A 27,635-nucleotide genomic window follows, 5' to 3' on the forward strand; every position below is an offset into this window, starting at 1 on the left:
CTTGTGATTTCTGTTGGTAGGGCTGTGCCAGAAAGGACTTGGATGAAAGAAACCCTTTCCAAATTAGCTTGTGGGTTTGATGCTGGAATCATACTCACTTCAGTTTCGAAACTTTGATGAAGGAACCTCCATAGACTATCTAAAACCAACTGACAACAAAACTAAAGTTGGTTGAGATATGAAAAGCTTTTGTGAGATGATAACTTAAAAGATAGAGCTAATACTAGGCTAGAAAGCATTAATATATCTAATATATATATATATATATTTTTTTTTTAATTATTAAACATAAAATAATGCAGTATACAGTACAGTGACCGACTGAAGTGAATAGTGAAGACACTGTAATATACAATTCCGAGTTACAAACAATTAGCATTATAGATTGATCGACATACATCACCAATAACTCTCACTCGAGGGTTCCTACACAGTCCGGTGGCCCACCCACCCCGCACTCATCCCCCCACTACTTCATAGACCCATGCAAGCGACCCAGAGGTGCCACACTTTCTCCCATTTCTTAGGGCAACCTCTGCCTTCGAACACTACTTTTTCGGCTGTACAACATCTGTCTAAATCAGTCTTCCATTGGCTCACCCTCGGTGGTAGGGCAGCCCCCCATGTCTGGGAAATATTTCTTCAAGCCACCATGGCCGCCACCATAAGCCAAAGTTTCTGGTATTTGGCCAAATCTGTTCCCCTGTTACACACAGTATATGCCATCTGGCATCCATGGGAATGTCTTGACTCAGGACCTCCAACATCACCCGGGTTACCCTCTCCCAGTAGTGGTGTATTCGAGGGCACTCCCATAGGACATGGAAAGACTTAATGTTTGTTTGTTTATAGATAACATATCTGCCGGTACCATTCATCAGACTGGTGTGAATGCCTGCTGCAGTTTTGCAGTTGAGTAGACAAGCAACAGCATTTTTTTACTCCATACGCGCTCACCATCCCAACCCCTTTCCCCCTGGGATTTGCCACCAGAGCAGTGTCTCCTTCTGTACACCGAGGATATATTTTTGAGGGGGTTCCGGACTAACATCACATTGTGTGTCACCGCCCCATTGGAATCACCTGGGATCTAGGGAGGTGGCTTATGATAGTCTCCATCTGAAGCCACCACCCTGGCGGCTCCGAGCACGGATTCCTGGTCAGTGTCAGTTGCCAGGACCTGGAATCTATTGACACCATGGAGGGAGACCTCCGCCACCCCCTGGGTTCATTCTTTTGCCACTTGCTCCTCAGATGAGAAAAATTGGGGTCTGTGCCGGTGGCGTCGGCATCTGGGCCTTCCATCCGGCCTGCCCTTCTGCGCCTGGCTGGTCTTGGTCTTCTTTGGTGCGCAGCCACGTTCAGGTCTCCTCTGGGAGGGAAAGAAGTGAGTCATATCGGCATCCACCACCCTGAGCATACATCAGTTCCAGGGTCAGCAGTTGTGTCTTGAGCGCTCCAAAAGTGTTGCGACGCCGTTGGACCTCTGCTGTATTACACAATGACGGTATTTCCATTGTACAACCAGGGGCACTTCCACAGATTAATTGCAAGAGAAGATCCCTGTTTCTGTAATTGAGCATACACACAATCACGGGATGCTGGTGGGCCCTCGGGACAAGGGGGCGGCCGGTGTTTCGGTGAGCCCTTTCAATGGAGAAGAACTTTGGAATCCGGTTGGTCAGAACCATTTGTGATAGCCAGTCCTCAAGATGAAGCTCCATGTTGGGACCCTCGCCGACACCCCCCCCCCAAAGAAGCGACATTGTTGTGCCACAAGAGCCCCTCCACATCCTATGCTCTTGCATTGAGGTCTACTCCCTCAGTCAGCAGGAGTTATAGTTGATCCTGCATGGTCATTCACTTGCTCTGTGAGATTGGCGTGATCCCTTCGTAGTAACCCAATTTGTATTTGGATCGCCACATGCTGGGTCTTCATGGCAGTTTTAGAGTCCTGAATAATCTGCACCACTTAGTCAAACATTCCAGTGTGCTTTTCAAGGATGCTTTTCAGTTGGCGAATCAGATCTGCCAGCGCGGGGGAAGTTGACAGCATATCCATTATCATCTTTAGGGGGGGGGGGGCGGAAGCCTGGAGGCCCTGGGTCGGACCATGCCTCAGCAGCCTCCAAACATGACAATTGGAAACCCACAACGAGGGGGGCCCCTGAATACCAACAGAATTCAGGAGGGACGAGAGCCTTCAGGCAGTCAGCCTGGGAGGGGACCGGTCCAGCAGCTGGGTCACTGGTTGCATGGGTGAGCTCTGTGGTGCCTGCAGTTCCCAGTTCCAGCGCCGGGAGCTCTCAGAGGCCTGGTAAGTGGGCGGGGCAGCACCCCACGTGGTCCAGCTCCTCACCACTATAGGAGTGCAAATGCTCTAGCCCATGGGCGCACCCACACACGGCGGCGCAGTGTTCACCAGGGAACCATGTGTGAGTTGGCATTTGTTGCAGGGGCACAGCCCAATATACTACGCTGTCACAGTCAACAAGGGGGTACATTAGTGTCCCGTGGAGCATCGTCTCTGAGTGCCCATCCCGCCACTGATATCAGGAAGGGGCGCGGGGCGCAGGGGTGAGGCTGGAGATGGTGAAGTCCAACAGTGAGACAGACCCTTCTAGTCCGCACTGGAGCGCTCCTGCCCGGCCAGGTGAGGTGCCACTCACCCTCACCAGAGCTTCGCGCTCAGATACGGCTCCCAGCTATCAATGGATGGGGTCATAGGTGTACCACTCACTGCACGGGCAGCACAGGCCTGGAGCCCCTTACGACGTTGCGGATCCATTTTCAGCCAGGGCCTCACGGTAGCCGATCCTGTCTCCCTCGGTGCTGTGCAGATTCCCTTCCTGGTAAGGGATGGTGCGGGGCAGGAGCACTTGGTTATGGGGTTCGGTGTTGGCCGCTTACCCCTCTATCACCAGCTCCCCCCCCCCCCCCCACACACACACACGCGCACTTAAGCAACATGATACTTAAGACGTAATCCTGTTTGCGAAGGCTAATAAAATGGATTCCTGAAAACGAACGGACCAAAAGATAATATTTTTCGTACAAGAATGTACAACGAACATTATTACGTTTTTACGGCTGCAAAGACACTGTAATTATACTCTTAAAATGAATTCTATGCTTAGTAGATTTGTACCTGTTGTCAGATCTCTCGAACCAATTAAAATACATTTTAAAAGTACCACTCTCCTCTACCTTAGCATGGAGCGATGTTAATGTAATTTGGGATTTTCTGGCCATCAACCTTAATTGTGAAAATTGAGGAATTGGGACGATGGCTTCCGGGTTAGATTTATGGCAGTGGTAAACAAGTTGCTAATTATTCCATATGTTTCTGGTCGTACAGACAATAAAATACACGTCCCTGCTCTGTTCAAGAGAGTAGCAGTGGGCGGGCACTTAAGCTCAACGCGGAAGCGATTACTTGCTGTATCCACGAGCCGCAAAATGCACCCTTTCATATGTAATTACGTTTTTTGATGTTGAGTTTGAGGGAAGGGGAAGAGGCAGTGTTTTGACCTTTGGGGCAGTTGGTATGTTTTCATTTTTATTATTTTATGATGTCAGATACTAAAGCCTGTAAGGAATATACCATTTCCCTAAAAGGGCCCAAGCAAGTTTGCTCCTTGGAGTAGCTAGCTGCTTAGGTTAGAAGGTGGAGGCTGCGCTCACCATTTTGGTGTAGATACAGATGTACTGAAGAAATAGAATGAAAGGGGGTTATAAATGAGATGCTGGGTCTTGAGGTACATACAGGTTAAGTCTCATATCTGTTTTACTGCTGCTTTCCCCGTTATATTCCGTTTTGTACGATGTTTAAACGACTGAACAGAAATGTGAGGAAAGTTTTTCTAACACACAATCTACCGATGCGCCTATTTACGAGCTTTATCCAAAGAACACAGAAAGGTTGAGTCTCCACGGGCCATGGCTTTATCTCCCAGCTGTCTGAAAACAGAACACAGCGGGTGATCGAAGGAGGCCATGGAGAAAAAGAAAACAATCTCACGGCAGGCACTAAAACTATGAAACCCTTGAACATGTACCAGATATCTGGGAAACCCTGACACCAGCACTAACTGTTGGAAATGTTTCTCTACCATTAAAAACATTTAGCCCACACTAGGTTTTCTGAGTGTTTGATGAGTGTTTACATTGCAGATTCTCAGTTTTAAGTTGTGCTGTTGTAGCAGACTTGCTGATTTACAGTGTATTGTATTGGGACGGAAGTGCAGTTTTATGGTTTTCAGTATGGTAGCAGCTTTGAACAGCTCTGCAGGTCCCTATATGGTATTTTTTATGACTATAGTCTGCTTAGCTGGTAAATGCACTGGGTTGTCAAATCGGAAATTATGTGTCTTGTTGTGGTCCTGACTTGGCATTTTTGGAGGGACAGAGAAGTGGAGAGATCAGCTGGGTTGGGCATTGTTATTATCATAGCAAACACCAGATGTATATTATCATCCCATATCAGAGTGTCATTGTGAGATGCGGAACCTGCAGTGGACTACTTTAAAGTTTTTCGAATTGTCCAGCAGTGCGTGATAGATCTCTTCAGTTATTCCATGCCTGTTCATCTGATGTGTTTTTTGGCTGTACAGTACAGGGGATGGACAACACTTGTAGCAGATATGTCTTATGTGAATGTAAGAGGTATAAGTTACATTTTGCTGCAGACTGCTGCGTATTTTGGTCTTAGTATTATTGTGTACAAAACTATATAATGCCATGGCGAAACATATGCCAACCCTTCTTAGTTTACCTGCATATCGAAAGCAGTTTGGTGGTTGAGTTGTTTCCAATCTGTAGGTTGTAGGCTGAGGATTGCACTTGAGGGTGCAACTTCTTTTTCAGGTCTCGCCTAGCGTTGTAGCGCATGCGCTGCTCGCTTGCGAGAGATATTGTGAGAGAGGGATTTCAGAAGGGGACTTGAAGCCCCGCCCCTCATTTTCATTGGTTGGCGTCACCGTTTATACTAAACGGTGGCCTGCCATTGGCAATGAGTTTTTTTTATTGCCGGCCTTTTGGTACGGCCCCTCCGGACTGGATCACTTGCTTCACGGCTGTCGTGAAGCACTTTCTTACCTTCACCAGGCGTATTATATAAACAAGCCGCGATCCAGTTCGGATGGGCTGTCCCAAAAGGAGGCAGGGCTGCAGGCAGGCACAACATGCCCCACCCGTCACTTTACTCCCTCCCTCTCTCTACCGTCCTGAGCGCACAGAGTTTTCTTTGTTTCCAAAAAAGAAACAGGAACTTGTACGGGCTCTTCCCCTCCTCCCGTTTGCACCCCCATTCCTTTTCTGATATCCCCACCCATCACTTTACTCCCTCCCTCTACCGTCCCGAGCGCGGTGGGGTGATATTTTTCCCCAGGGAGGGCTCCCCCTTTACGCAATACTAGTTGTTTTATGTTCCTGGAAAACTACAAGTTAGTTGCCCAGTACCGAAGTAACCAAACATCTCCCCAGGCCGATGTCTCTCGAATGTCTTTGGTGATCCGCTTTGCTGAGTGAAAGCTGGAGGGAACCTGTGCGCCATGGCTACCTCTTGTTTGCCTGCCATGGCGAAAGAGCAAAGTGTCAGCTGTCAGAGGGGCTAGGGCTGCGCTCCAGTGCTCAGGGGGGGGGCAGTGATGTCACGAGGCGCTTGCTGAGCAGCGACGGGGGGAGCTCCTTACAGGATGCCCGGGAGCGACGAGCAGGCCCTGGTGCAGCTCTACGAGAGCCGGGAGAGCTGGTGCCTGGTGGAGGGGAAGAGCCGGCAGTCCTGGCTCCGGGCTCAGAGGAGGCATTTCCCAGAGAAGTTCCAGAGTGTCCTGGCTCAGCCCCCGTACCAAAGTGCAGTGTCAAGGGATTCGTGGACCACAGCACAGCCGCGGGGGTGGGAGAAGAGGCACTTCCCGAACCGAGGTCAGGGCACTGCTCTTTCAATTCTAATTTAAAATTATATATGCAATCATTAAATGTGCTTAAATATCCGCCCCTTGCCTGCCCTCTCTATTCTCCTTATATTTTGCAAGTTATCATGTCTTCAAGTAACTAATTCTACTCGGTGGCAGACTTTTACACAGCCATGATTAGAAGGCACGAGTATCCCCTGAGCCTAATGTACAAGAAAATTTCGAAACAGGCGCCTCATTGTAGATGTGATGTCGAATACATTTAAGGTTGAATCATTATTATAATGTCAAAAATTACACTATCCTTACAGGTATGGGGAAAGAGGGCATCGGAAAAAACTCATCCCGGAGGGTTAAAACTACTGACTGCATTTCACGGCAGACACTTTTCAAACTGCATTCAGCATATAACAAAGAGTAAGACTCCGGTCCTGAAGCTGGGCATCTCCATGGCCCAGGACATTCACAGCCTCCCAGAGATTAAGCTTTCCAATTTGCATGTAACTGAGCACCCTAACATTTGTAGTTTGTTGAATAAATTTGAAGGGAACTGCTGGCAAACAGGAGACAGGGGAGACAGAGATTGAGATATAGAGGGAGAGAGAGAGCAAGAGAGAAACATATAGGAAGAGACAAAGTCAAAGAAAGTCATGGCACGATGTTGGGAGAGCGAGAGTGACAGCAAAAGAAGGATAAATACAGAAAGAGACAAAGTCAAAGACAGAACAATGGTGAGAGACTGAAACTAAGAGAGACAGCAAGAGAAGGAAACATATAGAAAGAGACATACAAAGTCAAAGAAAGACATAAAGCAATGGTGTCAGAGCACTAGGGAGAGAGACAGCACCTACCAAAGTGAGTCAGGAAAACCTATAGAATTCAACGATGGTACATATATAATCGTGTTCCTTAATAAGTGCTGCAAACCCTAATCCTTTCCCCAGCCTAGATTAACAAACATTTACAATGCAATAGGTCTCGCATTTACGCAAGTTTGAGCTAATGGCATTGTAAATTAAAATGCTTTTTATTTATGTTTTGGTTTTTGAAACATAAATAAAACACATTGTCATTTACAATGCCAATAGCTTAACCCCTTCGCTGCTAGGCCTTTTCCCTCCCTGTGCTAAGCCTTTTTTGGGCTATTTGGGCTAGTGCGCGCTTAGGCCCCTGTAACTTTTTGACCACATAAGGTATCCACGCCAAATTTGCGTCCTTTTCTTACAACATCATGGGGATTGTAGTGGTACCCAGGGTTTGTGGATTCCCCTGGAGGGGTCCCAGAAATTAGCCAAAATACAGCTAAAATTTGTTGTTTTTGGGAAAAATTGGAAAAAAGGGCTGCAAATGAAAGCATCTCGGTTTTTCCCTGCAAATGGTATAAAAAAAAGGGTTTGTGGGGCTGAAATCACCATTTTCCCAGCTTTTAGGGAATGACAGACTTTTGTCAGAAAACCAACATTTTTTACACAGTTTTGGCATTTTTCTGGGACATAGCCTATTTTTGCTATTTTTTGTGCTTTCAACCTCCTTCCAGTTAATGGGAGAAATGGGTATGAAAGCAATAAAGGATCCTGGAAAGTTATACATTTTAGAAAAGTAGACAAAATTCTGAATTCAGCAAGGGGTCATTTGTGTAGATCCATCAAGGTTTCTTTATTGAAACTAACAGTTAAATATAGGAAAAATTGAAAATTAGTTGAAAAAAACAGCCTTTTGTGTCAACGTTTTCACTTGTAACTTCTTCTAATTATGACAGCTCTTTGAAAGCAATATACCGTTAGATCCCCTGGACCTTTCTGGTTGTGGGGGATATATAGGACTTGTAGGTTCATCAAGAACCCGACGAACCCAGAGTCAAAAATTGAGCAGCAATTTGCAATGGCTTTTTATTATGTACTGGGTATATATCAATTATTGTGGGAAAATGTATACATCGAAAAATCGGTTTGAAAGACACCTATGTATTTCTGAAATGGGAACAAATTATAGAGTTTAGAAACAGTAGATATTTGCACATTTTCGAAATTGGGAATACTCATACTAGCATGAGAATTATCGGTCATTTTTCAAAATGACTTATTTTTTACACAAAGTCTTTCATTTGGAAGGAAGAAATAACAGTTGCTTTACAAATTTGAAGTACCCTAAGTCTTCCGATAAAAATGGTACCACACTTGTGTGGGTCGGCCTAGTGCCCGCGACAGGAAACGGCGCAAAACGCAACGTGGTCACACCTCTAATTTCGCAGTGAAAAATTAACCTTTTTTGGCAAAGTGCCTAGCTGTAGTTTTTGAACCATAGCTCTGCCGGCACCTAGGGAAACTTAGCAAACCTATACATTTTTGAAAACTAGACACCCAGGGTAATCCAGGATGGGGTGACTTGACTGCCTCCCACCAGGTTCTGTTACCCAGAATCCCTTGCAAACCTAAAAAATGGACAAAAAAAACACATTTTCCCCACATTTCTGTGGTGGAAAGTTCTGGAATCTGCGTGGATCCACAAATTTCCACCCACCCCGCGTCCCCCAAAGTCTTCCGAGAAAAATGGTGCCTCACTTGTGTGGGTCAGCCTAGTGCCCGCGACAGGAAACGACGCAAACGCAACGTGGACACACCTCAGTTTCGCAGTGAAAAATGACCCTTTTTTGGCAGAGTGCCTAGCTGTAGTTTTTTAACCATAGTTCTGCCGGCACCTTGGGAAACCTAGCAAACCTATGCATTTTTTAAAACTAGGCACCCAGGGGAATCCAGGATGGGGTGACTTGACTGCCTCTCACCAGGTTCTGTTACCCAGGATCCCTTGCAAACCTACAAAATTGTCAAAAAAAAACAAATTTTCCCCACATTTCTGTGGTGGAAAGTTCTGGAATCTGCGTGGATCCACAAATTTCCACACAACCCGCTTTCCCCAAAGTCTTCCGAGAAAAATGGTACCTCACTTGTGTGGGTCGGCCTAGTGCCCGCGACAGGAAACGGCACAAAACACAACGTGGACACAGCTCAATTTTGCAGTAAAAAATTACCCTTTTTTGGCAAAGTGTGTACCTGCAGTTTTTGTACCCTAGCTCTGCCGGCACCTTGGGAAACCTACCAAATCCACACATTTATGAAAACTAGACACCCAGGGGATTCTAGGGAGGTATGGCTTGCGTGGATCCCCCAACGTTTCCTTACCCAGAATCCCCTGCAATCCTCAATTTTTGCTGAAAAATGCACTTTTTTTCACACATTTTTGGGTGTGAAAGTTGTGGCATCCCCGGGCTGACACAAATTTCCTACCACCCAGCGTTCCCCTGGTCTCCTGATAAAAACGGTGCCTCCCACGTGTGGGAGGCACATGTACTCGTGACAGGCAAGGGCCTAAAACGTATTGAGGCGACATCAAAGTTGCCTATCTCAAAACGACCTGGTTTTGCAAGGGGGTCCCCTGTGTTTGTGGCCAGGTGCTCGGCGGCCACTTAGGGAAACCTACCAAACCCACACATTTCTGAAAACTAGACACCCGGGGGCTTCCAGAGAGGTATGGCTTGCGTGGATCCCCCAACATTTCCTTAACCTGAATGCCCTGCAAACCTCAGTTTTAGCTGAAAAAATCACGTTTTCCACACATTTTTGGGTGGGAAAGTTGTAGCATTACCGGGCTGACACAAATTTCCTACCACCCAGCATTGCCCTGGGTCTCCCGATAAAAACGGTGCCTCACACGTGTGGAAGGCACAAGTACCCGCGACAGGCAAGGGCCCAAAACGTAGTGAGGCGAAATCAAAATTGCCTATCACAAAACAACCTGGTTTTGCAAAGGGGGTACCCTGGGTTTTTGGCCCGGTGCTCGGCGGCCACTCAGGGAAACCTACCAAACCCACACATTTCTGAAAACTAGACACCCGGGGGATTCCAGGGAGGTATGGCTTGCGTGGATCTCCCAACGTTTCCTTACCCAGAATCCCCTGCAAACCTCAATTTTAGCTGAAAAAATCACTTTTTCCACACATTTTGTGTGAGAAAGATGTGGCATCACTGGGCTGACACAAATTTCCTACCACCCAGTGCTCTCCCGGGTCTCCCGATAAAAACGGTGCCTCACACGTGTGGGAGGCACAAGTACCCGTGACAGGCAAGGGCCCAAAACGTAGTGAGGCGACATCAAAATTACCTATCACAAAATGACCTGGTTTTGCAAAGGGGGTACCCTGGGTTTTTGGCCCGGTGCTCGGCGACCACCTAGGGAAACCCACACATTTCTGAAAACTAGACACCCTGGATCTTCCAGGGAGGTATGGCTTCCGTGAATCCCCCAACGTTTCCTTACCCAGAATGCCCTTCAAACCTCAAATTGAGCTGAAAAAAGCACTTTTTTCACACATTTTGGTGTGGGAAAATTGTGGCATCATCGGGCTGACACCAATTTCCTACTACCTAATGTTCCCCCAGGTCTCCCGATAAAAACGGTACCTCACTCGTGTGGGAGGCCCAAGTACCCGTTACAGGCAAGGGCCCAAAACGTATTGAGGCGACATCAAAATTGCCTATCTCAAAACGACCTGGTTTTGAAAGGGGGGTCCCCTGGGTTTTTGGCCCGGTGCTCGGCGGCCACCTAGGGAAACCTACCAAACCCACACATTTCTGAAAACTAGACACCTGGGGGCTTTCAGGGAGATATGGCTTGCGTGGATCCCCCAATGTTTCCTTACCCAGAATGCCCTTCAAACCTCAAATTTAGCTGAAAAAAATCACTTTTTTTCACACATTTTTGTGAGGGAAAGTTGTGGCATCACCGGGCTGACACAAATGTCCTACCACCCAGCGTTCCCCCAGGTCTCCCGATAAAAACGGTGCCTCACTCGTGTGGGAGGCCCAAGTACCCGCGAAAGGCAAGGGCCCAAAACATATTGAGGTGACATGATGTCACCTCAATACGTTTTGGACCCTTGCCTGTCGCGGGCACTAGGCCTATCCACGTAAGTGAGGTACCATTTTTCTCTGAAGACTTTGGGGAACGCAGGGTGGGTGGAATTTTGTGGACCCACGCAGATTCCAGAACTTTCCACCAGAGAAATGTGAGGAAAATGTGTTTTTTTGGGACACATTTTTAGGTTTGGAAGGGATTCTGGGCAACAGAACCTGGTGAGAGCCAGTCAAGTCACCCTATTCTGGATTCCCCTGGGTGTCTAGTTTAAAAAAAAGTATAGGTTTGCTAGGTTTCCCTAGGTGCCAGCAGAGCTAGGGTTCAAAATCTACAGGTAGGCATATTGCTAAAAAAAAGTCTGAGCCTAGTGGGCTTTCTGCCACCCTGGGGGGGGGAATCAGGGGAGGGGGGTTCGTCCTGTTTTGCCCCCAAAGGGAGCAGAAAGACTGTGGCTATTTTTTGTGGGGTGGGGGCATTGGTATGACCATTTTGGGCAGCCCCCAAGCATAAAAAAAGCCTGTGTACTCGCTGGTGCCTAGTGGGCTTTCTGCCCCCCAGGGAGCAGATCAGGGGCCACTGCTATCATCTGCCCTCCCGGAGGGTAGAAACACTGGAATTTCTCTAGGGGTGGGGTGGGGATATTGTCATGCCCATTTTGGGCAGCCTCTACACTAATAAAACAAAAAAATCCATGGTTTCTAGTGGGCTTTCTGCGCCTCCCGGGGGGGCCAGATTGGGGGCGGAAAGACTGTCATTTTTTTGGGGGGGAGGGGGGGTTGGGGCACTGGCGTGCCCGTTTCGGGCAGTCCACACCCTAAAAGCAATTGCGCAAAAAAATCCCTGGTGGATAGTGGGCTTTCTGCCCCTCTGGGGGGTAGATTGGGGGCAACAGCCCCCATCTGCCCCCCGGGGGGGCCAGAAAGGCTGTAATGGTGGCGGGGGTGGGGGCATTGGCGAGCCCATTTTGGGCAGCCCCACCCTAAAAAAAAGAAATTTACAAAATAAAATCCCTGGAATTTAGTGGGTTTTCTGCCCCCCCGGGGGGGCAGAAAGGCTGTAATGGTGGCGGGGGTGGGGGCATTGGCGTACCCATTTCGGCAGCCACCACCCTAAATAAAATTGCATGAAAAAAATCCCTGGCGTGAAGTGGGCTTTCTGCCCCCCCGAAGGGGCAGATTAGGGGCCAATGCCCCATCTGCCCCCCAGGGGGGGCAGAAAGACTTGTGTCATTGCGGGAAGGGTGGGGGCATGGGCATTGCCGTTTTGGGCAGCCCACGCCCTTATTTTTATTTCCAAAAAAATTCCCTGGTTCTAGTGGGCTTTTTGCCCCCCAGGGGGGGCAAAAAGACTAAATGATGCCAAAATTATTTGGGGGGAGCAAAGGCCCTTGCCCAAGGAGCCGCTCCCCCCTCCCTGGTGTCTAGTGGGTGGATCCCTGCTTGGGGATCGCCCTCCTGTAGCGATCCCCAAGCAGGGATCCACTGGGGAGGGGTATCATTGGAAAGGGAAGATTCTCCCCTTTCCAACGATACCTCTCCCGTCTTTATACGTGCTCAGGGGGCTGAGAGAGCCTCTTGGCTCATTTCAGTTTTGGTTTCACTGAAATGACGTCGGTGCGACGTGCTTGCCGATCGTCATTACAGGGAAACCAGGGGGGGGGGCCTCGGAGCTGGGGAAGCTCTTCCCCAGCTCCCGAGGCTCTTTCAGCAAGAAAGGCAATCCCTCTGGTGTCCGCACCAGAGGGATTGCCATTGCATGTTTCATGACGAGCTGGACTCGTCATGAGCACACGAGCACTATGTGCCATGACGAGTCCAGCTCGTCATGAGCATGCAAGGGGTTAAACTCGAATAAATGCGAGAACTATTGCATTGCAAATGCTTGTTTTGGCTCTGTTGTCGGAATGTAGTGTGGTGCAGTTATCTAGAAAATATATATGTTTTTATCTGTTTTCAGAAGTGTATATGATCCTGGGTGCTAATTAGAACTTGACCACTTGTATTGAGAAACAGTGCCTTGTACTGATTTCATATTGCAAGGTGGCGTGAGGATAAGTGGCGCACACTGTACTGTTTTGTTTGTATTGCTTAACTTTTACTTGTAGGACTCTGTGGACAATGCAGAGTGCCTTGAACATTGCCCTTTTAGCTTTTAAGTAGCCTGTGAAGCAAGTGCAGGACTGGAGTTCTGCGTTCTCTTCGATGCAGGTGTAGAGGAAGCCATACAGCAGCATTTTGAGTGAGTTGTATTTTGCATATGCTGAATGTGGGTGTGCCAAGCAAGGTATAAGCTGTTGGTATAGTCAAGCATTCAGATTATGAGTACAAGGATGGCTTGTAGTTTATGTTGGAATGTAAGGTATGAGAAAATGCGACTTAATGTTTTTATTGTGTAGAATTTGTTACCCTGCAGTATCAAGGATAGGTTTGAATCCATGGTTACTCCAAAGTTTCTAACCTCTCTTTTATGTTTTTGGAGGAGCCTCACATTCCTTAGGCCATATGGCGGTAGGCTGATATTTTTGCAATTGTCCCCAGGTCATGATCTGCGGTGTTGAGCTTGTGTTTATGGCACGAAGGCAGTCATCAAGTTTTGAATTGTTGATGTTTTCAGGGCTATCCATGTTTAAAATGATTTGGGTGTCATCTGCATAGTTATAACTGGAAGGTTCAATGATTTAACCCACTTTGGTAAGGCAGTTAGGTAGATTTTAAATAATAGATAGGATAAGATGGATAAGAGGAATGCCACAGTGTTGTATGTGAGGAGGCATGTGAAAGGCGTTAGGTAGACTACACTTTGTCTGTCTGTGAGATAAAAAGCAATCCATTTTAGGGCCTTTTCATGGACTCTGAGATCATGGAGTCTATGTAGTAGTGTGTGGTGGTGGACCGTGTCAAATGCAGCTAAGTCCAAAGCAACAAGGCAGCTACTCCGTTCTTGTCCACTGTGAGTTTTGGATCATCGCAGATGGATAGGATGGTTGACTCTGTGCCCCTGCCTGGCCTGAAGCTGGATTGTTGGTCTTACATTAAGTCATTATGTTTAATCAAGTTAGAGAGTTGAGTAAACTTTGCACTTTCAAAAATGTTTCCTAAGGATGGTCCATTTTACATGGTTCTGTAGATTGCTGGATCAGATGGCTATGAGGTTTGTTTGTTTTATGTTGAGGAGAGATCTAATGTAGGAGGTTTTCAGTTCAGATGGGAATGAACCTAGTTCCAGTGACTTGTTGACTAGGCATCTGGCTAACTCCCCAGAAAAGGTTGAGTAAAGGATATCTTTAAAGATGTTTGGAAGTGCTGGGTCGAAAGGTGATTCTAATGGTCTGCCTTCAATAGTAATATCGAGAAAATCTTTTGGGACAGGACATTGAAAGATGGCATTGCTAGATGATTATTGTTGTCTCTTTCTATTGTAGTTAGGTCATGTGTTGCTGTGGTGTTGTCTTTGTTCTCCCAAAGGTAATTGTCAAGCTTTTTAATTTTTTAGATCAATTATCTAGAGATTTTGTCACAGAAGTCTTGTGATTTTGGGGATTCAGTGTTTTCGCACTTGGAAGGGAAGGATACAAGTCATCCAATCAAAAAGATGGGTAAGAGCCAAGTTTCAGGTGAGAGACAAATACAAAACAAGGAAGGCAAGCCATCAAATAAGGGCAAGCAAATGAGATTGACAAGAAAGTTAACCAAGGATACATGTTAGTCTCTCCCAATGCAGACTGTAACTTTTTATACTGTACAGAGTAGATCTATCAACAATGCTGTTTGTAGTTCAGACCAAAACAAAACGAAATAAATTTAGTTGTCAAGAAATATTTAAGTTTAGGTTTAAACATGGCTGGAGTTTCCATTATCCCTTATGGGGAGGATAGCGCTGACAAAAATGGTGGTCCTGTCCCAGTGCTTGTAAGCGATGCAGCACTCCTTCTATTGGATCCCTCAATCCTATTTTGTTGAAGTAGACAAGCTTATCGTAAACTTGCTATGGGGTCCAAACGCAAATGAGTTAGTCTGGCTACGCTGCAATGAACATGGCAGGCTGGGGGGGTTAGAGGTCCCATGCTTGGAATACTACTACATAACCGCACAGCTCCAGCAAGCAGTGCATTGGTTGGATGGGGACGACAATTGGGAAAAGACCTTGTTGGTGGGATCTTTAGGAGGAAAGGAGTTACCCGACTTACTGATGATGGGGGCGGTGGTGCCTTCGACGTGCCCCTATATAGTGCGACATGTGGTAGAGATGTGGGAAGTGGCGGTCCGGAAAGTACTGAAGAAGACTCCGTATGCACCGGACATGCCCCTGTGGGTGGTCCAGCCAGACCGACAGATTGCCGCATCAATGTCTGTGCGGAAATGGCGGGAGGGGGGTTGCCCGACCATGGGTGACCTATATGATAATACGCGATACATCACACGTGCATAAGCTCGGGAGATGTTTAAGTTGGGTCCAGGGCAATTCTTACAATATGAAAAGAATATACAGGTGGCGAGGGACCTCTGGCCCACTTTTCCAGATGAACCTACGGTCTCCTGGACGCTACAGACTCTGCTAATGATGGCTAAAGGCAGAAGGCTGATTTCACATTTATATCGAGCGATCCAGGATGATCGAGTAAATGGGGGTTTGCCAATTCAAGCGAAATGGGAGGTGATGATATGGGATAATTTTACTGACGGGGACTGGGTCAAGATCCATGAAGGGGTCAAACAGGTGAATGCAAACACAAGGTTTAAATTAATTCAATTTAATTATGTACACCAAACATATTTGACCCCCAAGATACTATGCAAGATTTCCCGGAGCGGTCGGGGCAGTGTCCTTGGTGTGGAGAAGCAGAGGCCGCGTTCATACACATGGCCTGGACATGCCCTGAGCTGCAGGGATAATGGGCGTCAGTTCTAGAGGCACCGAGGGGGGCGACAAGATGGGAGATTGCAGGAGTGATCCGGGTGGTATTGTTGGGATTGTTGCCTCGACCCAAGACGAAGAATCTTAGTGGGAAGCTAGTCCTTTTAGGGCTGGTGCTTGCAAAGGGGCGGATTTCCATATCATGCTTGGGCCGCCATCTGCCCAGTATATCACAGTGGGTGCGGGATGTGCATGAGTGGGCAACTGCCAAGGTGATTCGAATGCAGCGGACCAGACAAAATGTGAAACTAGAAGATGACGTGCAGGCCTGGAGAGCAATGGTAGCAAAGTTGGTAAACGGGGTATGGAAGGAGCAGATGGCGGCATAACGGGGAGGGAAGCGTACACTCAGGGCGGGAGTCAGAACATAGCGAAGGGATGAGAGACGTAGGGTAGCACGGTTCTACCGGAAAGAGCAAAAGGAACAGGGAGATTAGGCCCATCAGGGTATGAAATGAAATGAAATGAAATGAAATTAGATTTATAAGAGCGCGAACTATGCCCAAGGGCGTCAAGGCGCTTGATGCAAACCATCAGAGGACAAGAGAGAAGGAGCAAGCTCATACTGAAGAATTGACAAAGAGCCAGGTCTTCAAGGCCCTACCGAACAGAAGTCGTTAAGGCTCCCCAGAGATGTTCAAAGGCAGAGAGTTCCACACTCTGGGCGCCAAGGAGGAGAAAGCTCTACCTCCCCATTTGGCCCTCCTAAATCTGGGCACAACAAGAAGATTCTTGTCCGCAGACCGAAGAGACCTAGAAGGGGCATAATGACAGACCGTCGACTTTATACCCTCAGGACCGGCGTCATAAAAGGCTCCATGGGTCAAACAAAGGATCTTAAAAATAATCCTATCGTTCAGCGGGAGCCAGTGCAGAGATTTAATTGAGGCTGCGGCTGAATGAGATCTAGAAAGATTCAAGACAAATCTAGCCGCAGCATTCTGCACCATCTGCAACCGGAGAATGAGGCCCTTATCTTGAGGTTACCAAAGCCACTACCGCCTGTTTACGTGATTCAAGGGAGAGGTAATGAGAGTTCTTTCTAAGGATCCTGATAATACCAAAGCAGGTGGAGACCGTCCTATTTACCTGCAGCTTCAGGGAGAGCACATTATCCATAATCACCCCTAGGTTTTTCCCATGGGAGACTGGACAGGGACAGGCTCCCAAAGAGGTTGGCCACCAATCAGTGGACCAAATTCCCTGATCCTTGCCAAAGATAAAGACCTCGGTCTTCTCCCCATTCAACTTCAGAAAGTTTTCCACCATCTAAAGGGAAACTGCTTCCATGCAACTCCTGAAATTTACGGCTGAGTTATGGATACCATTATTTGGGTATCGTCCGCGTAGGACAATACCTCTAGCCCAAAGGATCTAACCACCTCTGCAAGAGGGGCCACATAGATATTAAAAGGTGTAGGGCTTAGGGACGAGCCCTGGGGGACACCGCACTGCAGGACCTTAGGGGCAGAGAAATATTGCCCCAATTTCACCCTCTGTTCACGTTCCCCCAAAAAGGAGGCAAGGAGGCTCAGCGCTGTACCCCTGACACCCATCTCTCGAAGGTGGGTCACCAGCCTATGAGGAGATAGGGTGTCGAAGGCTGCAGTAAGATCCAGAAGCACCAGGAGCGTAGTACGGCCAGCATCGACCTGCGTCCGTATGTTATTAAAGACTACCGTCAGAGCTGTCTCCATGCTATTTTGTCTCCTAAAGCCATGTTGAGAACCATCAAGCAAATGATGATCCCTTAGATATGTGCTGAGGTGAAAGTTTAGATGGGCCTCCAGGATCTTAGCAGGAACGGGAAGCAGAGAAATCGTCCGGAAGTTTTTAATTCCGCAACATCCAAAGAGAGCTTTTTAAGAAGGGGTTTAACCACCGCTGTCTTCCACAGTGATGGGTAGACTCCCTCAGAGATGGCAGCATTCATAACCCTCATAAAGAAAGGAACCACAATCTCCTGACAGTCTTTTAACACCTTGAGCGGGCAAGGATCCAGAGGAGAGCCAGAGTTGACACGGTCCAGGAGCCTATCCGTCTCCTCCAAGGACAAGAGGGGGAAGGTGATCAAGCTCAGGGTCTCCTCCACGGGGAAGGCTTCACCAAGCCTAGTACTGGAGTTAGCTGCCTCCAGCGCCGAATATATATCGGAGATTTTAGATTGAAAAAAGTCCGAGAATCTATCACAACATTTCTGCGAGGGCTCTGAAGGATCCACTACCCGCAGCGAGATAAGAGAGTTGATGACCTTAAAAAGATCCCTGGAGGATTTCAGGGAAGCAGTAACCCTGGAGAAATATGATCTCTTCTCCTCCATAATGGCCGCCTTATACTCTCTTAGACAACGCTTATCTTGTATCCTCTCCGAAGGTTCGAAATAAGCACGACACCGCCTCTCCTATTTACGACAACCCTGTCTAAGTGTTCTGAGTCTTTCTGTGAACCAAGGGGCAGACGGCCTGATTCTTGCCGAATAGTGCTTTTTAACTGGAGCCAGGAGATCCATGGCTGCTGTTAGCGTAAGAGAAAGCTCTGTGGCAGTGGAGTTGGCATCGAACAGGGCGGCCTGCTCCAGCTTATTAAGGAAGGGCCGAAGTGCCTCCTTATCTATAAGGGGAACATTTCTTCGTACATCCAGCTTCTTATCACTAGCAGCAGAGCATGCTGAGGACTGACAATACAGATCAAAAGGAATAGCAAAATGATCCGACCAGGCGAGGGGGATGGCTGCCCCACCCTTAGCCTAGGATCATTAGAAAACACCCCATCAAGGGTGTGTCCTGCAGTATGAGTAGAGCTACTGACCTGTTGGGTAAGCCCACAGCAGCTCAGCGTTTCTAAAAGAGATTGAGTATCCCTACAGTAGGTATTTTCTAAATGAAAATTGAAGTCCCCCAGAATCGTAATGTTGGATTTCTCCAAATATGGTTCAACTAATTTATCAAAGTCCTGACTAAAAGAAGTCCTAAGACCCGGTTGTCTATAACATAAAATGCCTGAAAAACTCTCAGAGGGGTGAAAGTTAACTGAAAAATAAAGAGCCTGATATGGATCAAAGGGAGTGGTCAAAACCTGAGAGCGACAAGTAAGGGCATCTTTATACACAATTCCAAGCCCTCCACCCCGCCTGCCCACTCTATCCCATCTGGACAAAGTATAACCCGAGGGGATGGCGTCTACCAAATCCGGGCCTGATGCGTCCGTTGCCCAGGTTTCGGTGACAAAAACCCACGTGGGCTTTCTAGCTGACACAAAGTCTCTAAAGGCTATTTTGTTCTTGATAATAGATCTCGCTTTCAGGAGAAAGTCCTGAATAGGCGTCCCCATACCACCAAGCTTACCAGTGATGGTGTTAGGGCAGATCTTCCTGGCCTGCTTCCACCTGGTGTTACAGCTGTTACAACCCTGGTGAAGCTTCCTAGGGAGAGACTCAGAATTCCAGGTGTGATGGCAAGGCAAAGCAGCCGGTCTAAGCTTTAGTAAGCCCCCTCTAGAATAGCAACGCCTAGGGTAGAGGTCTGAGGCCGCAGGGGCAGCATCCCTGGCCCCTGGCCCGGTCGTGGCGCGGACAGGCGCAGACGGGCTTGCCTTAGGCGCGCCAGCAGCGCGCCCGCTGCACGCGTCTGCTGCGCGACGAACCGAGCATGGTGTTTAAATAACAGGAGCGCTAGAGCGCTAACTGCCCCCTAGCTCCACCCCCTGACACAAGGAAACAACCAAATGTGTGCCAGCGCCCTCCACTACAATCGGGAGAACCCGTGGTGGAATGGGGCGCTGGCAAAAGATTAGACAGGAAGTAAAAATAAGGTAAGATTACCCCCAAAGCTCGCACAAACACCGTTAAAAACACACAAAAACGTCTCTGCTTAAAATAATTTGAAGCATGAAGCAAAGAATTATACACCAGACATGGTTGGAGGGGTGGGGGGGGAGTTCTGTTTGAGAAAGAGGGGTTGGGGTGGTAATTGATCCGTAGTGCAGAAGCTTGGGGGCATGGGTCATGGCAGGGATCTGTTGGATTGTTCACAAGTGCGACAAGATGCATACAGGAGATGCAGGGGGAAGGGACAACCGGGGGGAAAATATATATTACTGCTTGTATGTGGAGTACGGACTGCGATGTATGGAAGGTGAACATTAAGTATGATATACCCAAAGGTCAATAAAAATATATATATTACAAAAATGTTTTGGTTTAAAGATTTCAAACACCTGAATATTTTTTCATTTACATTATTTCCACAAACCACTGTCACCTGCCCCACTACATTCTGTAGCACTGTAGTGCTAAATGGGGTTACATGAGTCACTGTTCTTAGAAGCTGCAATAAAAACAGTAATCTCTGGGCATTTAAACCAATAGTTGCCATCGTTTAGGGCTACCCATAAACAGGCAAGCTGCTTTTCCAGATTTTTGGTGCATACATTTGAATGCCATCTTCACACCCAGCACATGAACTTAATGACGCTATGTCTGGAAATATAATCTGTTCTGTGTCAGGGAGAATTGAGGTGGTATAAAGAGTGCTCAGGTCCTATTACTCAAAAGCCACGTTGCCTTTTAATGGCAAAGCGCAGAAAGCCGTCCAACAATGTAAGGTGTAAGATATCTGATGACTTTAAAGCTGTCAGCAGTCCAAGTTTTTATAGACAAGCACATTTAGTAGATCCCGTAGGTGCTGCAATAACAAAAGGTAAATAGTAAACTAGACAGACCAATTACATTTTTATGCTGCCTCATTTTAGGATTCAGTGCAAATTGGGATTTAAATATGATGTAGGCACTTAATTCGCAATCTGGAAGACAGGTCTCCTATTAATGAAGGTACCATGTTGGTTGCAATGGCCTGTAGTTTCTTTTTGCAACTCTGGATTTTTACATTGTCTTAGGCCATGCCACTTTGAAGTTGTCAATAGGCTCCATGTTGAAACTATATATTAAACACTGAACATAACAAAAAAATTGATATGACCAATATGATGTCTTTGTTGTTTAACTTGCACTTTTGCAAAAAATCAAAGACTCAAAATGTTGAACTAATAGTCTGCAGTGCCTAATTAGTTATTCTGGAGTCTTTGTTTCTAAATCAGTTCTCAGACAGCATTCCACCCACTTCATATATCTTTTGGGCTCCTACGTAGTGAAACGGTTGGTATCGGTGAACTTCTTCAACCACATATTTCTATGAAGGTGTATAAGTGATGCCATAAGCATCCACTGAACCTAACACACAATTGTAGATGCCATTTAAGAAGTAATGAGGACTTCTACTTTGTTTATTTTGATCTTAATCCCTGACACCCACAGATAGCAATTTTGTTAAATTTTGTTAAAAGAATGGACAGATCAAGTATGTCATCTAGAATTCATGCTCCCTGAATATGTTGATTTTTACAAATTATTGATGCTAGGAGTTCCGTTGTTAAGGTGTGGGGGTATCCACAGTTGCAGGGCCTGGGGTGTCTGCAGGTGGTTCTTCCTGTCGCCCGGCCTCCCTTCCTGTGGCAGATGTAGATGGGCCAGATGTCATTGGGCTACAGGAAGGGATGGATGGTGCTGGGAGGAAAGCCCTGCACATATGAATGTAAATGTCCTGCAGCAACCCAGTCAGTAAGCCCATATTGGAGCTGTGAACCTCCATCTGATAATTGAACTCCCTCTGCAATTGCTTCATCTCCCGGATCTCGTTGTGTACCTGGCCTATCATGTCTTGGGACTGTTGATAGGCTCCCAGGACTTGGTTGATGATGGTCTGGGTGACGGGGACCCCAGTGCCCTCACTATGCTGCCCACAATATCCCTCCCACGACCTCTCTATCCCCACTACCCTGTGCTCTTCGCCCAGTGTGTCCCATCCGGCTGGTTGCTGGGTGAGCTGGAGCTGGTAGTGCTGTGGTCTCAACATCACCCAGGACTGGGGGACACACAATTGGTTTCACAGTGGTAGGAACACAGGAAGAGAAGTCTTCGGTTTGCTGAGGTTTTACAGCTGTGGTGGGAGGTGTTGTTGTGGGTTCAGTGAGTGTCACTGGAGCCGTCTGCTCAGACTGACCAGATCGACCAGGCTCCTCATAGTCCTCCAGATTACCAGGAGTGTTGTCCTCATTGACGGCTTTACTCTGGGCTGGAGTGGCCACGTGCTCTGCCAGTTGTAGTGGCGGTTCCTCTATGGGAGCGGAGGAGCGCTGCCCCCCTCCCCACACAGCTGCAGAAAGCTTGAAAATAAAATGGTAATGATTTATTACCATTTTAGTTTTCTATCTTTCTGCCGAACAGGGAGGGCTGGGCGTGGCCAGTGTGTCATTGCTGCTGATTGGTAGCAATGACAAGTGGCCCTTTCAGTGTGAATTGGGCATGTCGGTTTGTCCAGCTGCATTTTTTTTTTTTGTTACATTTCTTTACATTTTTTTTTTATTAGTTCCGGTCAACATCAACATCAATCTACATATTATTAGTATTGCAGAGTTCGTGGCATAGATTCATATTTTTCACTTTATACATCAAAGGTCAGTCTGGTTCTGTACATAGGAGAATCAATATATATTCTATCACATCTTTATCTTCCAACATCTCTAGTGATTCTGAATTGTCCAGCGTACATATACAGTTTAGTACATATCTAAACATACAGTAAGATATCACATCTGTTCTGTTCTCTTCTCAAAAAATCAACACAATCAGCACATTCCTTCTCTTTCTTCAATAATATTCATCAACTATCCGTTTGTGTATTCAGGAGATACTGCATTAGTGGCTCCCAGAAATCCGAGGTCGTGATGTCTGCGGTAATTCCTCCGCGTAAACCTCCAGAGTTTCTCTACAATAGGACCTATCCGTAAGCCAGTCTTTTAGCCTAGGAGGGCGTTTGCTGCCCCATCTTATAGCCACACGTCGTTTGGCCAGCAGAAGTGCTACGGCCAGGAACTTCCGTCGTTTTGCATGTTTTAATTTGTATATTCCCAGCAAGCAGGCTAGCGGAGCATTTGGTATCATTTCAGCCACATAACCGTGAGTGTGTCCATAACTGCCTGCCAGTACTTATGTATCTGTGGACACGCCCATGCCATGTGCAAGAAGTCTGCATTGAGGGCATCACATCTATTACACTTAGCATGAGATCTAAGGCCATATCTGTGTAGCTGAGTCGGGGTATAATAGATTTGATGTAGGAATTTAAAATGAATAATATGTAAATTGCAGTTCGATGTCAGCAGTTGTAGTTTTGTGCAACTATATTCCCAAACCCGTTCGTCTATGCTATCCCCTATTAACAGTTCCCACTTTTTAGCGACCGATTTATGTTCCCGCCCTGTTCTGCCAGGGACGCATTGCATAAGCGTGTAACTAGTTTTTGGCGAGTTGGTGCTGTCAATAGAATCTGTAGTGCTTGTAATTGCGGTGGTTCCTCCGGAAATGAGGCATAGAGCTCCCTAATCGCCACCTGCAGCCGCAAATGGGCAAATAACTTCATGGGTGTGTGATGGACACTTAGGGACGGGTCCTCCCTTGGAAGGAATCTGCTGTGTGGAAAAACAGCGGTCATAGTGGAAAGTTTCATTTCCCCCAGCAGCTGTAGCATTTTTTTCTCTTGTGTTACTGACAGTTTCGGATGGTGTGCGATCAGGAGGGATGAAGCGTAGATGGGGAGTTTCTGCGCTCGGTGTGCCAGCATATGCCATGCTCTAGAAGTGCAGTGCACAGTTTGAATCGTGTCTCTATGAGTAAAGGACTTTGAGTCCGATACATGAGCTATCAGTGGGGTTGGTTGTACACTGTCTATTTCCACTGCCACGTGAGGTATGTATGTGTGTGGTTGCCACCAGTAATGTGCATGTTGTGCTTGTGCGCAATAGTGATATAATTGTAGATCTGGTGCACCGAAACCTCCCTTGTGGTACGGTTTCGTCAATATGTTCCAGCTTATTCTGGCCTGCTTTCCCGCCCATGTTAGCTTCTGCATAGCCGATCTCAGTTTAGAGAACATCGCCTGCGTTAGCCAGATGGGAATATTAATGAATAAGTATAAAAATGTAGGCAGGACTATCATCTTTTGCAGAGCTATCCTATCCGCTAGCGAAACGGGCATCCGTATCCAGCGATCTATCTGTTCTTCAAGTTCAGACAGCGCTCTACCATAATTTTCTCTTATCACCAGTTCTGGATCTCTATGTATCCATATTCCCAAATACTTTACCGGGTCAGTTTGCCATTTCAAGGGATAGTCTAAGTTTGGTTGCGTTGTGGCCACCGCCAGAGGTATAACTACCGACTTGTCCCAGTTTATTCTGAGTCCCGAGTACTGCTTGAAGCGTACATATTCTCTTAATATTTCGTTTAAGTGTACATTGGAATGACGGGTAAAGAGTACCATATCCTCAGCATATAATGAAATACTGAGTGGGCGGAGGTGGAACTGTAATTCAGCTTCTAAATGTCGTTGGCGAATTATGCAAGCTAATGGCTCCAGAATCAACGTGAACAGAATAGGTGAAAGCGGGCAGCCCTGCCTCGTCCCTCGCCCTATACGTATGGGGGCAGATGTGTGCCCAATAATTCTTATTCTAGCAATGGGGTCGTTGTATAATAGTTAAATCCATCTCAGAAATGGCTCTGGAAAACCCATTCTGTGTAGTACCGTGAACATGTACACCCATTCCACCGAATCAAAGGCTTTCGCCGCATCCAATAGGGACGCAGCCACAGGTAGCTCTGGGTCCATATGGTGGTACAGTGCAAAGATGGTGCGTATTTTTGGGGTGGTGGATCTAGTCGGTACAAATCCAGCTTGATCAGGCAGTACCAGCTTCTCTTGCAGAAGTTGTATCCTAGTTGCTATGATCTTTGCTAATATTTTAACATCAATATTTATTAAAGATAATGGACGGTAAGAGTCACATTTAGTTAAGTCTTTATCCGGTTTGGGAAGCGCTACCAGGAGTGCCTCTCTTAGCGAGGTCGGAAGTCTACCCTCTTCATATGCTTCATCATACATTTCTGCTAAGTACGGTAACAGTATATCCCGGTATTCTTTGTAGAACTCTCCGGGTAATCCGTCCAGCCCAGGGGCTTTATAATTTGGTAGGGAGTTTATCGCTTCTATGATTTCATCTTTAGTGATATGGTGGCATAAGAACGTTCAGTGAGTATCCGATAGCCATGCTATAGCTACATCATGTAAATAATTATTTACGTCTGATGGGGTAGCATTGGATCTGGTTTCATAGAGTTGAAGGTAGTAGCCTGTGAAGCAGTCTAGAATGGATGATGTATCATATAATGTCTGATTGTCTTCATCAGCTATCTGCGTTATGTAGGATGCTGTGGGTGCTGGCCTAATTTTGCTTGACAAGGCTCGCCCTGGTCTACCTCCCTCCCAATAATTGCATGCTGTGTATCTACGTGATTTGTATTTAATCTCATCTGCTGCAAATTTCTGGTAATCATCCATCTTTGCCCTGATTTCAGCCAATAGCGCGGGATTTTGTGTATGTGTATATTCTCCCTCAAGTTGTTTAATATCTCTTTCAATATTTTTTTTTTTTGTAAAATATGTTTTTATTAATAAAAAACACAGAAAGGAAACACAGGCGACAATTCCGCACAGCTTCCCTCGCAGGGGGAAGCATATTAGGATGGGAGGCCTGGAAGCCAACCCAGCAGGCAGTGTATCAACCATGTCAGGCAGTCCGCCATGCAACTAGGAAGCACCCCAAACTAGGACCGATATAGCAAGGAAAATGTCAATGACAGGGTTATGCTTCCGCCCCGCAACATGCCCCTGAAAAGACCATATTATCGAGCCAGGCTCGGCATTCGAGAAAGATCCAGCACTCCCCTCCGCTGCCTGCCCTCGCCCAAACTAAACTCTGAAGAAAAAAGACAACCCCCCGCCCCGCACCCTCCCCAACTCTCCCAGACCCACCCACCCTCCCCTCAGTGGTGGCAGCTCTCAGTCGTACGTGGGAGCAGCTTCAATCGACAATTACACCTGGAACAGGTGAAGGGCTCGAATCGAAGAGGGACACACCGCTGCCGGCAACCCCCTAGAGAGAAAGCGCACTAGAGGACCCCAGCGGAAACTGAAATTCTTAAAGGACCCCAGAAAGACATCAGCCATCCGTTCCATGCTCAACAATTTCCACAACCTCGCATGCCACAAAGAAATCGCCGGGGCTTCCTTCTTTTTCCAAGCTGCCGCCAGAGTGATCCTAGCCGCCCCTATGCACAGCCAAAGAATCTTTTTATCCGCGCGTGTCTGGTGTTCGAGGAGGGGATCCCGGAGGCCCAGTAACACAGAAGCTACAGAATCCGCGATGGGATAACCCAGGATCTCTTTAATATGGCACAGGATCTCCTGCCAGTAAGGGCGGATGACCGGGCAATCTCACCAAATATGGCGGAAGTCCCCCAAGAAGCCACAGCCCCTCCAACACCTGTCCGATGAGGCAGGAAAAATGCGGTGCAGTTTGGCGGGAGAGAAGTACCAGTCCATCATAGTCTTGAGGTGTGCCTCGCGCAGCTCCACTGAATGATTGTGGCTGGTCAAATCACGCCACAGATGAGACCATTCGTCATCCGCCACAGCCCTCCCCAGGACGTCCTCCCAGAAGCCCATATAGCGCGGACGCGGCGAAAGAACGGTGGCTAAGAGATGGCCATATATAAAGGAGATCGTACCGCGCATCGTCGAGGCGCGGGAGAGGAAGGCCTCAAAAGGGGTGGGCGGCCTAATTGCCGCCTCACGTACCGGTGGGGACAAAGCCCAGTGCAACAGTTGGGCGTGGCGGAACCGCTCTGTCTGAGGAACCCCATAATCCCGACCACAATTGTCAAAGGTGAGCGGGGCAGAGCCATGGAACAAATGCGTAAGGGCGAGACAGCCCCCGCTTCTCCATGCGTCAAACGGGCCCTCTTGGAGCGCCGGCGGGAAGGCCGGGTTGAAATGTATGGGAGTAAAAGGTGACGGGAACGTAGTCCAGCGCACATCCCCGGAAATTGAATCCCAGACCTTAAGGGTGGTGCCGGTAGGCGTGCTGATGTACGCATTCTGGGGCCTGTCCCCCTTGGGTTTCCATACCAGGTCCCAGATCGTACGCCCGCCACACTCTTGTCCATGAGGAGCCAGTGCTTCTCTGAGAGCGGCTGGGTCCACTCCACCAAGACCCGCAACTGCGCAGCTTTATAGTAGAGGTGCAAGTCCGGGAGGCCCACCCCTCCCTCCCCCCGAGGGCGTCGGAGAGTGGCAAAAGAAAATCTAGCTCGCCCCCCCGCCATATGAATCGGAGTATTAGAGACTTTACGCGGCGAAAGAAATCAGTGTCCAAGACAATCGGGAGCGCCTGGAATAAGTATAAAAGCTTGGGCAAGAGCGTCATTTTAATCGCATGTATCCTACCCAGCCAGGAGATGAACAACGGCTTCCAGCGGTCCAAATCAGCCCGTAGCGCTGCCAGAAGAGAGGGGAAGTTGGCCGAATATAGTTTCCCCACCGTGGGAGTCAAGTGCACACCCAAATACAGTAGTGAGGAGTGTGCCCAAGGCAGGGGCGAGAGCGGTCGTAGGCGGTCCACCTCACCCGACGAGATTGTGAGATTAAGGATGTAAGATTTGTCGTAATTCACCTTAAAGCCCGCCACCGCTTCAAAACTCGCCAGTGCCATTTGCACGTGGGGGAGGGATTGCGCCGGGTCCGCAAGCGAAAGCAAGACGTCGTCCGCGAACAAGGAGATCTTCTGCTGTTCGCCCGTAAAGGGTATTCCTCGGATGTCCGGGTGTTCCCGTATCGCCAGCGCCAATGGTTCAATACTCAGAGCGAACAGCAAGGGAGAGAGTGGACACCCCTGCCTCGTGCCCCACGTGTGCAGGAAGAAAGTTGAGAAGGAGCCATTGAC

At 47.6% G+C, this 27,635-nt stretch overlaps 2 protein-coding genes across 3 annotated transcripts in view; both read left to right on the forward strand.

The window, feature by feature from the left end:
- Positions 1 to 27,635, forward strand: part of CLYBL (citramalyl-CoA lyase) — a 2,027,539-nt gene that overhangs the window by 1,253,852 nt on the left and 746,052 nt on the right. The gene's annotated exons all lie outside the window — the stretch shown is intronic.
- Positions 5,697 to 5,957, forward strand: SPATA45 (spermatogenesis associated 45). Its single transcript, XM_085620662.1, has one exon. The coding sequence runs from the start codon at positions 5,697 to 5,699 to the stop codon at positions 5,955 to 5,957; it is 261 nt and encodes an 86-aa protein (XP_085476788.1).

This window comes from Triturus cristatus, chromosome 8, assembly GCF_964204655.1.
Source record: "Triturus cristatus chromosome 8, aTriCri1.1, whole genome shotgun sequence".
In the NCBI taxonomy this organism is placed as follows: domain Eukaryota; kingdom Metazoa; phylum Chordata; class Amphibia; order Caudata; family Salamandridae; genus Triturus; species Triturus cristatus.

Coding starts and splice junctions, on each gene's coding strand:
- SPATA45 (XM_085620662.1), top strand. CDS start 5,697: ATGCCCGGGAGCGACGAGCAGGCCCTGGTGCAGCTCTACGAGAGCCGG.